Below are 16,728 nucleotides of genomic sequence, written 5' to 3'. Positions count from 1 at the left end.
TACTAGCACAGCGCCCAGCACTAACACACTCTTATTGTGCGAGAGACAATTGTGATTAGACCCGTCAGTGGTGGATGACACGCGGATGTGATGTAATGGCAACAGCTACCTCTGTTCAGGTATGCGGCCCTCCTGTTTTCATCGGCTACCGTTTTGCTGAGTAGAGGAGTGGTGGTACCTGAACGATTCGATTTCACACACAGCGCTGTGAACCTCCGCAGGAAAATGAGAAGGGTACTGTTCTAAGGCACCATTCACAGAGGCCTGCTGCCCAGCCTCTGGGCGGTGGCGATGCCAGCGTGTGGTCATCACCTGTTCTCAGGAGAAGAGTATCCGCCCTTGCTCACGACCACACCGCGCGTTGGTAGAAGCCCTCTCTAGACTGTGCCCAGAGCTGAAGGCAGCCCTTCCCGCGGCAGCCCCGGTGCTCGGCTCACGCCCAGGCGTCCACTCATGTGCCAAGAATTCATGCGCAGAAGCCCGCACAAAGCCTGTGGGTATCGTTGTCGTGGTTCCCAGAAGGTCACCTAGACAACCCAGCCTGGCACCACCCACAGCGTCTGGCAACCTAGGCTAGTCAGGGACAGGCAGAAAATGATAAAGCCTCCAGGTGAGGCTCCACCGGAATCCTTGGGACCTGAAAGCACAGCCAAGCCCTCAAATAACAGCCACACAGATCGCCAGGAGGACAACTGGCAGAACCTGGACAAAAAAGAGGCAGATAACCAGAGTGATCACAGAACAGCTAACCAGGCCGATGGAAGAGTGTCCAGCGAGGCTGTACCCAACATATTTGGCCAAACCGACCACAAATTATCTGAACGCACTGCGCACAGAACATCTGATGAGACTGACCTCCAACCATCCCACCATGATGATGTTGCTGATCATAGAACTGCTTATTGGGTTGACCAAACAATGTCTGAACAGATGGACAACAAGTCATCTCACCAAGCTGATCATGTAGAGTCTGAACAGACTGACAGCCAGACGCCTGTCCTATACGAACAAAGAACTTCTGGACAAAGATTGTCTAACCAGGATGAAAGAGCTTCCGGGCAGTTTGTCCGCAGGATGTCCAGCCCAGCTGAGAGCAGAGCTTATAAACAGATTGACAGTAGATTGTCTACCTCCTCTGCCCGAAGAGCCTCTGAACAGACAGACTACAGAATACCTGGCCAGGCTCAACGAAGAACTTCTGAACAGATTGACAGCAGATTGTCCAGCCTGATTGAACAAAAAACTTATGATCAACTTTTCAACGAAAGATTATCTGATCAAACTGGTTACAAAACACTTGCAAAGACTCATCACATAGTGCATGACCAAGCTTCTGAACAAGCGGAACAGCAGGCTGCTGACCAAACTGACAGCAGTGCCCATCAGCTTACATTTGAGTACAGTGAATATGCCCAGGCTGACCACTTAATGTACAACAAGGCTTATGACACAAAAGACCGCTGGTTTGATTATGGAGAACGTGACCAGTATGGTGGCAGAATATTTACCAGCAAGGAGAACAGAAATGCTGACTTCAGAATACAACCCTGCAAATTTGAAGTTAGCCAAACAGACCTCAGCATTTCCAAGGTTTCGAGTACAACTGACACTGAAAGTGGAAACTTTCTGCACACATTGAACTCATTGGATACCAAATTCATAAGTAATTTCCAAGCACCAGAACCAGGTGTTTCTCCAAGATACCCTTCCTTATCAACCAACTTGGACTATATCATCAATCAAGAAAAAATTCAAGTCACAGAAACCAAGCCTGTAGGTTAAAGGGGCATTTGATACCTTCCTGGGAGGTTGGAGGCCTGTGATGTTGGAAGTGGGGGGCGGGGGGGGAGTTGGAGGGGTACTTATTGGATCAAGGATGAGGAAATAAACCTACATGTTGTGATATGTGTGACCTGTAGGATTCAGGTAGGACAGGAGAAGGGTGGGAATAAAGAGACGTGTTGCTTTCTCTGCTACCTTAAGGCCATTCAGGAAGGATCAATTCAGAAGAGCTGGGTTTTAAGTCCTGGTTCTGCTGCTAACTCTAGGACACTAAGTCATTTCTCCTCTCTGGGCTTCTACCAAAGGAAAGAAATTTGGAGTCAACTGGAGATCCCTGTGAAGGGAGAATTTTTTGAAGTAGGTTGGAGAAGCCTAAGATATCTGCCAGGACTTGAGGTGCATTGTATTGCCTGGAGGGTCAGCCAGGTCTCTCCTAATAATGTGTCTTCAACTCCTGGTGTTCAGATCCCATCAATACCAGATTCCACTGATAATGACAAAAATAAGAACAAAACTTCATGGGGCTTTTTGATTTATTAAAGACTCTTTGGTTGGGGGGGTGGGTATTTCCATTTCAGGATGATATTTCAGAATACCAAGAAGGAGAGAGTTCTCATGCACACAACGAAACTTATAGGAGACGATTCCCTTCTATAGTATATCAAGATCCTTATCAAATTTCACTACAATACATGGAGAAACACCACATTCTGCAAATATTCCAGGTAAACTTCTTGTTCCTTTACTTTAATTGTGAGTTTTTAGGTAATTATAATGTGAAAAACAAACTTTGACCTGGCTGTCAAGAGGTACAAAAAAGGGCCTTTGCTATAAAAGGGATATAATCTTATTGAGAAGTCAGTAAGTGCATTAAGATTACCATATTTTGCCACGTATAATGTGCACTTTTTTGCCCAAATTGGTGAGGGAAAAATAAGGATGCGCATTATACATGGGTAGTACTAATTCCATGTCTTTATAAATGTTTTTAATTCTTTTATTTATGCTTATGAGTTAAAAGTGTAACTCTAGAAATCAATAACGATATCCATATGCAAAATAATACCCTGGAATATGATAATCGGTTTTATTGAACTTACAATGAACTTGTAACAACAAAGAGTTCTTGGCCTCCTATGATGGGTAAATACCGTAAATTTGTTAATGGTACATAAAATGTTTTGTACTTTGCATCTGTTCTTGTCTTTTATAATTATTTGTAACATAAAATTTCTTGTAGCATAATATGTTAAAAAAATAAATGCTAAAATTCCTTTATAATACAAAAAACAAGTACCTAAATGTAAATAAATAAAAATTTGAATTAAAAAATTAAAACGAAAGATTTTTTTCCTTGAAAGTTTGGGCCGGAAACATGGGTGCACATTATACACAGCAAAATATGGTATTAACCAAAAGTAGTAAATGATAAATACCAAATGAGTGATACCATGATATGAAGCCATTCAGAGGGATCAGATAAGTTGGTTATAGAGAAAAATTGGGCCAAAGGCTAAAGTTTGAGCCAGACTAGAAGGAAGAACAAAATACTGGCAATTGAAAAAGAGAGAAAAAGACTTTCCAGATGGAATATAAAACTTTCAGAAGATAATCAACCTGTGACTAACTAACAAACCATATTCTTTGGGGAGAATAGTAATTAAGAGTTGCTTCTAATTCTTGAAATTACAAATTTTATTGACCTTAGGATATGGGGCTGGAATCTTCTTTAAAATACAACATCCTTGGCTATATAGAATTACAAGAGATTATCACATTTATAAAATGTTTGTTGTTTGGTGGGTTGTTTTTGTTTTTCTGACATATTTATTTTTACGTTAATATTATTACCCAGCAAGGTACATATTTGTACATAATACATGAGTACATGAAGTAACTTTATAGTTAAAAAGGTGTAAAATAAGAATGACCCACCTCAAATGAAAACATTTAAACTGGAAAAGTTTAAGTTTCAAGAAGTAGGGTAAAGTAGAAAGAGCACAAACTTTACAAATTTAGTCTAATGCTCCGACCTAACTTTGCCACTTTTCACCTTTGTTATTTGGAGAAAATTATGTAACTTCTGTGAATCTCGGTTTCCAAATATGAAATAAGAATAAGTGATATTTACTCCGTTAACTGCTCTATGCCTTTTCTTTCTCAAAATGTTATTTTTATGGGCGAGCACTAACGGCTGGGTTTCGTGGCTTTAATCAAAGAAGAGCTGAAGGATGAAAGCTGTTGAAGAAAGTAGAATTCTAATCATTCTATAAGTAAATTTCTTCATCTGTCAAGAAAAAAAAAATACTTATGCATTCAATGCTATTATAAGAAAAATTAGTTACCTTATATGTATTCAATAGAAATATATATGAAACACATAATGGGCATGGGTACATTAAACAGATCTTGAATATTTTATACCTAAAATTTGTCCTATTGTTATTCCTTACAAATGAGAATTGTGCTTACTTTATTATAATTTTGGGGGTTATTCAACAACAAAAAAAGTATAGTAGTGAATCTCTGAAGTTTTATATATCCTTTCTCATTTATTATTACAATTAACATCATTTTAGAATCAAATGCCTCAGAAGGAAGATTCTATGTAAAATCATATAGTCTTTTTAAAATTTTACTCAAAATACTTTTCTCTAACTATCCTTCAAAGCAAATAATGTTAATTTCTCAGGCTAGCAAAATCACCATACTCAAAACAAAAACTTTCTCTAAAACTTTCTCACTACCTGTTTGATCTTGGAAACTAGAAAAATATCCATTGCTGCTTACCGTGTTTCCCCCAAAATAAGACCTAAGCAGAAAATAAGACCTAGCATGATTTTTCAGGATCACGTCCCCTGAACATAAGCCCTAATGCGTCTTTTGGAGCAAAAATTAATATAAGACCTGGTCATATTTTGGGGGAAACCCAGTATTACTAAATTTTTATTCCTTTAAATATTACCTTAATTTGCCTAATTTTATCAGTAGTGAGAAATTAATTTGACACTTTGTAGAGATATATGAATTTTTTTTAAGTGCTAGGATGCATGTTACATTAGTGCAAATGATCGCTCCAGATATAACCCAACCACATAACTATAGCTCAGAACCATAATGCAATGCCCTATGCTCTCTCTCAGCAGATCACTGAAAACTTAGTCTATGAAAGGCCAGAGGACCCCCTGAGTTTTATGCTGTTTCAGGTATGGGATAGGAGAAAAAGAACAGTATTTTTGTTCTGTTTAGTGTAAATATAGCACACATACAATTATATAAAACAAAATATGTACAATTCAGTGAATTATTATGAAGTAAGCAAACCTGTAACTACCATTCAAGTTTTAAAAATTAAAACATTGTCAGCAATCTCAGAAGGACTTTCCCTCAGTTATTACTCCCCACAAAGAGACTATTATTCTGACATTTATGATAATGACTTCCTCAGTTCAGTTATCTTTATAATTTTATACTAATCATGAATCATGAAACACTCTTGTTTAAATTCATCAACTTTTTCAACTTTCTATAAAGGGAACCACATAGTAGCTATTCATTTGTATCTGATTTCTTTTGCTCAAAAATATGACTGTGAGATTAATCCATGCTATTGTGTGTAGCTATAGTTCATTTTCATTGCTATGTAGTATTCATTGTGTGAAATGTCACGATTTATCCATTCTATGATGATTGTGGATATTCACATTATTTCTGGCTTGGAACTATTGCAAAATTTTTCCAATAAACATTTGTGTACATTTCTCTTGGTGCACATATGCACATGTTTCTCTTACATACATACCCAGAAAGTCATTGCTGGATCACAAAGTATGTATTTGCTCAGCTCTGGTAGATTATTTCAAACAGTTTGCCTACATGATTGTGCCAATTTACACTCCTAGCAGCAATGTGTCTTAGAATTCCAGTTGTTTTACACTTTTACTACTTACATCTAACACTTAGTTTTACAGTCATTTTAGCATTAGCCATTTTGATGGCGGTTAGTTATAAATCATTGCAGTTTCAATTTTCTTTTTCCTGATTACTAAAGCAGTTGCACACTTTTCATTTGTTTATTGGCCTTTTAGAAATACTTTTTAAAATTGTATTGTTTGTCTTTTTTATTCATTTGTAACAATTTTCTACATATTCTGGTTGTGAGCTCTTTGTTGACTGTGTTTGTTACAAGTATCTCATTCCACTCTCTGCGTTCCCTTTTTATCTCTTAAAGGAATCTTTTGATAAACAGAAATTCTTAATTTTTATATAGTCAAGTTTAACAGTCTTTTAATTTATGATTAGTACTTATTCGATCCTGTTTTAGAAGTCTCTCCTTCCCCAAGCTCCAGACTATAATCCCCTATATTTCTTGTAGAAATTTCTTTGTGGGGTTTTTTGGTGGGGAAAGGTGTTAAATTTTGTTTGTTTGTTGCCTTTTACATTTATATCCAATTGATCTATAATTGATTTTGTATAGGTTGTGAGGTCATGTCAAGTTTCATTTTTTTTCAAGCAGACATCCAACTGACCAAGCACTTACTATAAAAAACACTGTACCTTCTACACACTGCTCTTTATTTGATTCCTATGGTATATTTCTCTATCATTACTCTAATATGAGACTGTGTCAATTAGTATGCCTTATAATAAGTCTTAATATCTATCAGAGTAAGTCTTCACATCTTATTCTTCTTTAAAAATATTTTGGATGTTCTTAGGCCTGTGCATTTCCATATCAGTATTTAGAATAATTTGTCAAATTACAGAAATGAAAGAACAGGACAAAACTCCAGAAAAAGAACTAAACAAAATGGAGACAAGCAATCTATCTACCAGATACAAAATTCAAAACTCTAGTTGTAAGGATGCTCAATGAATTTGGGAGAATACATGAACTCAGTGAGAACTTCAACGAAGAGGGAGAAAACATAAAAAAGAACCAGTAAGAACTCAATAACTGAACCAGCAAGAATACAACAACTAAAATGAAGAATACAATAGAAGAAATCAACAGCAGATTAGATAAAGCAGGGAATCGAATCAGCAATCTGGAAGACAAGGTTATGGAAAACACCCAGTCAGAACAGCAAAAAGAAAAAAGAATTTTTAAAAATGAGGATAGTTTAAGGAGATCCTCATACATACAAACATTTTCATCATAGTGGTCCCAGAAGGAGAAGAGAGGGGAAAAAAGGGACTGAAAACCTTTTTCAATCTTCAAACCTTTGAAAAACTAATGACTGAAAACTCCCCTAACCTGGCAAAGGAAATAGACATACAAGTAAAGGAAGCACAGAGATCCCAAACAAGATGAAACCAAAGATGCCCTCACCAAGACACATCATAATTAAATGCCAAAAATTAAAGACAAAAACTCTTAAAAGTAGCAAGAGAAAAGCAGTTAGTTATGTAGAAGGGCATTGCTGTAAGACAATCAGCAGATTTTTCAATAGAAACTGTGCAGACCAGAAGGAATTGGCAAGCAATATTAAAAGCGATGAAAGGTAAAAACCTACAACCAAGATTACTCTACCCAGCAGCGTTATCATTTAGAATCAAAGGAAAGATAGTGTCCCAGATAAGCAAACTGCTGTAAACCAGTATTACAGGAAATAATAAAGGGACTTATTTAAGTAGAAAGAAAAGATCAAAAATTAAAATAAGAAAATATAGGAAAGAAAAAAGTCTCCCTGATAAAGGCAAACACTTAGTAAAAGCAGTGGATCAACCAATTACAAAGCTAGTACAAAGGTTAAAAGATAAAAGTAGGAAGAGTTTGTGTAAATGCAACGATAAGTTAAGGGATATACACAAATATACACAGAAAGAAGATAAAAATAATGACAAAAACTTAAAAATTGGAGAGGTGAGTAAAAAAATGTAATGATTTTAGAATGCATTTGAACTTAAGCAACCATCACCTTGGAATAGACTGCTATAAACATAGCTTAGTATACATGAAGCATGTGGTAACCACAAACCAAAAAACAAGATATACAAGAACTAAAGAGAAAAGAAAAAAAACATAACACTTTAGGAAGTCATCAATATACAAGAGAAGAGAGCAAGAGAATAAGAAAGGAACAGAGAAGAACGACAAAAACAGAAAACAACTAAAATGGCAATAACTATATACCTATCAATAATTAGTTTAAATGCAAATAGACTAAATGCTCCAACCAAAAAACATAGGGTGGCTGAATGGATACAAAATAAGACCCAGCATATGCTGCCTGCAAGAAACCCATTTCAGATCAAAAGACACACACAGACTAAAAGTAAAGGATAGAAAAAGATATTTCATGCAAATAGAAACAAAAATCACTGGGGTAGGAGTATTTATATCAGACAAAATAGACTTTAAAATAAAGACTGAAACAAGAGACAAAGAAGGGCATTATATATAATGATAAACTGATCAATTCAACAAGAGGCTATAAATCTTGTAAATATCTATACTCAACATAGGAACACCTAAATATATAAAGTAAATATTGACAGACATAAAGGGAGGGAGCGAACAACAGTAATACTAGGGGACTTTAATACTCCACTGACATCAATGGATAAATCAGACAGAAAATCAATAAGTGACATATTAGACCAGATGAACTTAGTAGATATTTTTACAACATTTCATTCAAAGCAGCAGAATAGAGATTCATTTCAAGGGCACATTAAACATTTTCCAGAATAGACCAAGTGTTAGGCCAGAAAAGAAGTCTCAATAAATTTAAGAAGACTGAAATTATATCAAGTATCTTCTCCAATCATAATGGTATGAAACTAGAAGTCAATAACAAGGAGAAAACTGAAAAACACACAAACACATGGAGGCTAAACAACATGCTATTAAACCATGACTGGGTCAACAAAGAGATCAAGGAGGAAATCAAAAGATGTTTTGAATCAAATGAAAATGAAAACACAACAACCCAAAAATCTATGGGACACAGGCAAAGCAACTCTAAGAGAGAAATTCATAGCAATATAGGCCTACCTCAAAAAAAACAAAACAACAAAAACTCAAATAACCAATCTAACCTTACACCTAAAAGAACTAGAGAAAGAATAACAAATCCAAAAGTGAGTAGAAGGAAGGAAATAATAAAGATCAGTGAAAATAAATGAAATACATAGACTTAAAAAAATAAAAATAAAAAGATCAATGAAACCAAGAGCTAGTTCTTTGAAAAGATCAAATAAAATTGATAAACCTTCAGCCAAGCTCATCAAGAAAAAAAGGGAGAAGGCCCAAATAAGTAAAATCAAAAGTGAAAGAGAAGTGACAACTGACACCACAGAAATACATAGAATTATAAGAAAATACTATAAACAATGATATGCCAACAAATTGAACAACCTGGAAGAAATGGATGCATTCCTAGAGACATAAAATCTTCCAAGATTGAATCAGAAAGAAACAGAAAATCTGAACAGACTGATAACTAATAACAAAATCAAATCAGTAATCAGGTTGTGTTCTCTTAATCAATCTAGCTAGAGATTAATCAATTTTGTTGATCTTTAAAAAAAAAAAAACAGCTTTTGTCTTTGTTGATATTCCCTATTGTTTATGTTTTCAATTTCTGTTTTGCACTTATCCTTATTATCTCCTTTCCTCTCCCTAATTTTGGTTTACTTTACTCTTTCTTTTCATCTTCATGAGGCAAAACCTTAGATCATTGATTTTAGACTTTTCTCCTTTTCTAATATAGACATTTAAAACATGTTTCCCTCTTCTTTAGTTGCATCTGCTTTAATTGCATCTCACAAATTTTGATATGTTATATTTTCATTATCTTTTCTGACAATCTTTGCTTTTTAATTGAACAATATACACCAGGCATTGGCAAACTATGGACCATCTGATTTTAACAGCCCACAAGCTAAGAAAGAATTTACATTTTTTAAGCGATTGAAGAAGGAAGAGGAAGAGAGGGAAGGAGAAGGAGGAAAGGAGGAAGAAGGGGAAGAAGAAAAAGAGGAAGAAAGAGAAGAGAAAGAAGGGAAAGGGAAGGGGGATTCAACAGCAGCAACACAGATAGTGTCTTGTAACACCTAAAATATGTATTATCCAGCACTTTCAGAAAAAATATTTTGACTTTAAATAATTATATGTATATCAATAGATAATTGGATAAAGAAATTGTGGTACGTTTATACAATGGAATATTACTCTGACATAAAAAAGAATGAAATCTTACCATTTGTAACAACATGAATGGACCTAGAAAATATCATGCTAAGTGAAATAAGTCAGACAGAGAAAGACAAATAACTTATGATCTCACTTATATGTGGATTCTAGAAAACAGAATAAATGAGCAAACAAAACAAATAGATACAGAGATACAGAGAAAAAAAACTGATGGTTGTTAGATGGGAGGGGGTTGGGAAATGGAGAAGGTGAACAGATTAGAAAGTACAAATTGGTAGTCACAAAATAGTCATGGGGATATGAAATACCCTATGGGGAATATAACCAATAATGTTGTATAGATTATGCAGGGTGCCAAATGGGTACTGGACTTACCATAGGGATCACTTCATAGATTGTGTAGATGCCTGACCACTGCACTGTACACATTTATTTTTTAAAATGTATTGTGGTAAGAACATTTACCCTGATGTCTACCCTCTTAACAAATTTGTAAGTGTACATTACTGTTGACTATAGGTACATGTTGTACAGTAGATCTGTAGACCTTATTCATCCTGCTTAACTGAAATTTCATACCCGTTAACTAGTAACTCCCTATTTCTTCCTCCCCCTAGCTCCTGGCAACTGCCATTCCACTCTTTGATTCTATTAATTTACATTTTAGATACCTCACATACGTAAGTGAAATGATGTGATATTTGTCTTTCTATGACTGGCTTATTTCCTGATGATTAGTGACATTGAGCATTTTTTCATGTATCTGTTGTCCATTTGTGTGTCTTCTTTGGGGAAATGTCTATTCAAGTCCTTAGCCCACTTTTAAATTATTACTTGTTTTGTTTTGTATTTTTTTTGGTAAGAGTTCCTCATATATTTTGGAGAATAACCCCCATCAAATATAAGGTTTGCAAATATCTTCTCCCATTCTGTATGTAGCTTGTACATTCTGTTAATTGTTTCCTTTGCTGTGCAGAAGCTTTTTAGTCTGACATAGTCCCACTTGTTTATTTATTTATTTTTGTTGCCTGTGCTTTTGGTGTCACATCCATGAAATCATTGCCAAGACCAATGTTATGAAAATTTTCCCCTATGTTATTTTTCTGGCAATTTTACATTTCGGTCTTACATTTAAGTTAATCCATTTTGCTGATTTTTGTGTATGGCATAAGCTAAGGGTCTAAATTTTATTCTTTTGCTGGTAGATATAGAGTTTTCCCAGCACCATTTGTTACAGAGACTATCCTTTCCCTCTTGTGTATTCTTGGCACCTTGTTGAAGATCAGTTGAATATATATATATATGGATTTATTTCTGAGCTCTCTATTGTGTTCCATTGGTCTATATGTCTGTCTTTATGCCAATACAATACTAATTTGATTACTATAGCTTTGTAATATATTTTGAAATATGGAAGTATATGTCTCCATCTTTGTTCTTTCTCCAGCTTAATTTGGATATTCAGAGTCTTTTGTGATTCCATATGAATTTTACAATTTTTTTCTACTTTTGTTAAAAAAAAAGTGCTATTGGGATGTCAGGGATTGTACGAAATTTGTAGATTGCTTTGAGTAATATGAGCATTTTAACAAAGTTAATTCTTCCAATCCATGAACACGGGCTGTCTTTCCATTTGTTTGTTTCTTATATAATTTCTTTCAAAAATATTTTATAGTTTTCAATATACAAATCTTTCACTTCCTTGGTTAAGTCTATTCCTAAATATTTTATTCTTTTTGCTATTGTAAGTGGGATTGTTTTCCTAACTTCCTTTTTGGATAGTTTGTTATTAGTGTATAGAAATGCAACTGATTTTTGTATGTTGATTTTGTGTTCTATAACTTTACCTAATTCATTTATTAGTATGTAGGGCTTTCTATAAGATCATCTGCAAACAGGGACAATTTTACTTCTTCTTTTCCAATTTTAAATAACAATTGGGTCAAAGAAGAAACCAAAAAGGAAATTAGAAAATACCTCAAGACAAATGAAAATGAGAACACAATATACCAAAATTTATTGAATGCAGAAAAAAAAAGCTTTAAGCGGGAAGTTCATTGTAATAAACAACATTAAAAAAAGAAGAAAAATTTCAAATAAACAACCTAATTTTTACCTGAAGGAGCTGGAAAATGAACAAACTAAACCCAAAGTTAGCAAAAGGAAGGAAATAACAAAGATTGGAGCACAGATAAATAAAATAAAAAATAGAAAAGCAATAGGAAGGTGAAACTAAATGTTCGGTTTAAAAAAAAAAAGATAAAATTTGCAGGCCCTTAGTTAGACTAAGACAAAAAGAGAGAAGACTCAAATAAAATTAGATGTAAAAGAAGAGACATTACAATGGATGCCATGGAAATAAAAAGGATCATATGATACTATTTACAATTCATTAAATGACAACAAATTGGATAACCAAGAGGAAATGGATAAAATCCTAGAAACATACAACCTACCAAGACTTAGTCATGAAGAAATAGAAAGACTGAAGAGACCTATAACTATCATGGCAATTGAATCATAATCAAAGACCCTCCAACAAAGAAAAGCCCAGGACCAGATGGCTTCATAGTGAGCTCTCACAGATTTAAAGGAGAATTTACATCAATTATTCTCATACTCTTCCAAAAAACTGAAGGGGAAGGAACACTTCCAAACTCATTGTGTGAGGCCAGCATTACCAAAACCAGACAAAAACACAAGAAAAAGTCAGACTAATATTCCTGATGAATATAGATGGAAAAATAATTTTAGATTGTATCCTGGACATTGTGAATATAATGTTGTATAGACTTAGTTCTGTCATATTCCTCTGCTGAAGGTTGATGTTTTTGTTTTAGCCGGCAGTTAACATGGTTAGATTCAATCTGTAAGCACTCTTGCCTTCTGTGATTGCTGGGTCATAGCTCAGGTCAACTCTTGAAGCCTTTGCTGCACTACTTTGAATCTGTCTTGTGAGTGCACGATTCAGGTCTCAGCCTGAGTCTTATGCAAGGTTCATACACAGAATTGGAGAATCTCCTTCCCTTTCTAGGTTTCCCCTCACTCTTCAGCATCTGGCCATACTTGACCAGGCTAGTTCTCTTGATTCTTCATCCAGAAAGAGTGGGCTTTCTGTCAGAGTTTTAGGTGTTTCTGTGAGTTTTAGGCACAGCTGTGGCTATGACTACCATTGGGTCAGTTGCAAAAAATGAGGAATTCATCCCATGTTGGTAAGTTGCTCCAATTTTAGACTCGCCTCCAAAATCTGCCTGTCTTTCCTTAGTTCCAAAACCTTCTGGTTGTTGTGGGATATTTTTGTTTTGATTTGATTATTGGTTTAGTTGGGGTTTTTTTTGGGGGGGGGCAAGGAGGAAGGGGGGATTGTATTTTGCCCATATTACACAGTTGTTATTTGCAGGATTTATTTTTCAAATGCTTACTCTTGCATATAGGAAGCAGATCTTTCTATATATAATATATGCATTTAAGGTTTTATTACATAAATTTAAGTATGTAGCACTTTCACTGTATGTAATTTAAAAATAGTTTCTAATTTTCATTATGATTTCTTCTTCAACTCCTGGAGTTTTGAACATTAGAATATTTATATAAATCATCAAATATCGGATTTTCTAGTTCCCTTTGGTTAATGATTTCTGTCAATTGCACTTTACTCATAGAACAAGACTTCAAATCTTCTAAATGTGTTGCCTTGTTTTATGATGCAGCATATGGTTAATTGCTGTGAATGAATTAATTGGGGTTGAAGAAAAGATTTATCCTGCAATTATTGGAAAGTGTTCTAAATATATCCATTAGGTCAAATTTGCTAAATATGTTGATCAAGTCTTCCAATGTGCTTGTGGATTTGCCTAATCCCTTATTGTTCTGTCTATTTATGCTGTGTCTAGGTAGCTGAGGCTATGTTATTAGGTGCATGTTAATTTAGAATTCTTATACCTTTCTGGTAAATTGAACTTTTTGTCATTAAGAGGTATAACATAAACTCTAACAACTCTGTTCAGTATTTTTATAGCTATACCAGATTTATTTTAGAGTGTTTAAATGTGTATGTTTCTATTTTTGTTCCTTTTAACTTTACTCTCTCTGTAAGTTTTAGATGTCTTTCTAGTAAGTAGCATATAATTTTTAACATTATGCAAATCTGACAAGCTTTTAATTGCAGCATTTAGTCCACTTGTTTTTGATGTTATTAAAGGTGTATTTGTTTACATCTACTGTCCTACCATATGCTATCTCTGTCCTAAATGTTCTGTCTTTTTCCCTCTATTTTTTGCCTTCTTTTATCACTCCATTTTTCTATAAGCTTAGAAGTTGTACTCTCTTAATTTTGTGGGGAGGGGTTTCACACTGGGGTGACTTTTTAAAATTAATGACTTTATTGTTAGAGTAGTTTTAGGTTTACAGAAAAATTAAGCAGAAAGTGTAATGAGTTCCCATTTACTACTTTCCCATTCTCCTATTCCCTACACCTCGTTTCCTCTGTTAATAACATCCTGCATTAGTGTGGCAAATTTGTTACAGTCAATGAACCAATATTGATACATTAGTAACTAAAGGCCATGGTTTACATAGGGTTCTCTCTTTGTGTTGTACATTCTATAGGTTTTGAAAAATGTATATGATATCTATACTTACTATATCTATAACTATAGTATCACACAGAATAGGGTCACTGCCCTAATATCCTCTGGTTCCTCTAGAGATTACAACACGTATTCATGACTTATCGAAGTCTAAATTATTTGTAAGAGTTCAGTACAAGGACTTCTGTATTCTAAATTTGTATGTATTTTAACATCACAAGACATGATAATTCCAAGTATACCAAAATTGTAAGTGGAAAAAAATTCTCTCTCATTCTCCTCAGGTACAAGAAATGATAAAGGACAGAGATAAGAGAGAGACCTACAAAGAATGAAGCGCTCCTCAATATTATTTACAGCCATCAATGTCAACACTGTGTTCTGTGTCCCACTCTGAAAAATGGTTTTTGAATGGTCATTAGTAATGACTCTGCCTAAATGTGTTCTTAATTTTTAAGTAAAAATCAATAGGGTATCTTTCTAAAATTCACGTAACAGTTACAGATACCTCTAGCTAAACATACGAAAATATACACGTTATACTTATCCATGCATTGATATTTCAATACTCATTCCTCCTTAGTGGAACCAATCCAATTTGGTACATGAAGGATTACAGTAGCTTCTTTCTAATATCTGTTTAAAGAAGTGATTTGGGAATTGAGCAGCTACAGGTTACTGTTACATCTGTGCATTACCCTAGACTGCTGAGTATGAGTCAACTGCATTTTATTAGTGATCTTAGCAGCAAAGGTGTATAATTGATCGTTGGTATTGATTGAAGATGTCCAATAAGCAACTGGAAGTAAAGTGTCTCTGTCTAATTTCCCCCAAAAAAAAAAAACCTACTCATTCCTCCAAAGTACTGAACAATGACAAGTTCACAAATCCCAAAGAGGATCGAGAAAAGAATATTAGCAATTTGTATGCAATTCTCCTAAAGCATTTAAATCTATCATGTCTCCAATCTGCTTATAAAATTTTCAACCAGAAAATGTGTGGAAAATAATTTGAACAACAGTTTTTTTTCTCTCTTAATGGAAGATCATCATTGTAATAACTCTTTTCTTGGTTCTTCATACCTCCAATATATGTTTACAATTTTCCTCTTTGACCATGCCTGTTATACAAGTGTTCTGCCACTAGCGGATGTAATTTAGTCTATTCCTAGGGACAGCTCCCTTCTGACTTTTAAACTACAACATTCAAACAAGTATACTACTCTGTACACACCTGTGGGAGAGGCAGAATATCACTTTCTCATTACCTTTATCCCCTGAATAGTATCTACATCATGTGGCATGTATAACCAGTTGAACTGGTATTTAAAAACAAAAAGCCTTAATAAGATCTGTCTGGTATGAGAGTATCTGCCCAGCAATCATAACTGAGATGATCATCTGATACTGTTATACTTTTGTGAGTTGAATCTTTCATTTAATTTCTATTTGGACATTAAAGCAGACTTGATTCTTTATATTATTTAATTGGTGACTTGGTGTGATTATGTGTTTGCATTATAATGAATTAAGTTTCTGCTTGAATAATCATGCACAAATCTTGTTTTTATACCTGAATTTTATTTCTAGTAATTGTACCAAAATAAATTCCCTACTTATAACTTCAAAGTTTATATAGTATTTCTTTCAATTATCCACAAAATGTGCATGTGGTCAGACTCAATAAATGTTATCCACTTGGATAGGTGGCTTATGTGTTGACTGGGAGCTGACAAAACTAGGTGAAAGCTGATAAATTTGCAAGGAACCTATGGGAAAAGTTTTAAGTGACGTGAATAAGAATACAATTAATCAGTGGGTTGAACAAAATAACCCAGAGATTGAAAGGCCAACAATATTATTAGTGATTAAAAACTTGGATGTTATCAATAACAACTGAAATTAAGTACTGAATTTAGTTCACTGGTTTCAGCCCTAAGATCAGACAGCATTAATACTCGTATGTGTATTAAAGCAGAACACCTCATATCAGACCACAACAGCTACCTCAGCCCTTCTCATTGGCTTTCTGTGATACATTTCACAATTACCATTATGACCTTTCACAGTGAGGCAGTGGACCAGAGGCACGGGCTTGGTATGGTTCAGTGATCCCGTCTAAACATTTGAGTGAAAGGAGAAGGGGGCAAAGGAGATCAAGCCTCACTTTCAGTGAGTCAGGCTCTCTACTATAAGA

General features: G+C 34.6%; 1 protein-coding gene across 1 annotated transcript; it reads left to right on the top strand.

Moving 5' to 3' along the window:
* The first annotated feature begins 594 nt into the window (after positions 1-594).
* Positions 595-15,361, top strand: TEX55 (testis expressed 55). Its single transcript, XM_074340632.2, has 4 exons — positions 595-1,773; positions 2,361-2,507; positions 4,926-4,988; positions 14,817-15,361. Exons 1-4 carry the CDS (start codon positions 595-597, stop codon positions 14,865-14,867), a joined length of 1,440 nt encoding a protein of 479 aa, XP_074196733.2. The 3' UTR covers positions 14,868-15,361.
* The last annotated feature ends 1,367 nt before the right edge of the window (positions 15,362-16,728 follow it).

This window comes from Rhinolophus sinicus, chromosome 17, assembly GCF_057876585.1.
Source record: "Rhinolophus sinicus isolate RSI-liver-muscle chromosome 17, RSI-T2T, whole genome shotgun sequence".
Taxonomy (NCBI): domain Eukaryota; kingdom Metazoa; phylum Chordata; class Mammalia; order Chiroptera; family Rhinolophidae; genus Rhinolophus; species Rhinolophus sinicus.
The sequence above is the reverse complement of the archived record's forward strand: the minus strand, read 5'-3'. Positions and strand labels throughout refer to the sequence as shown.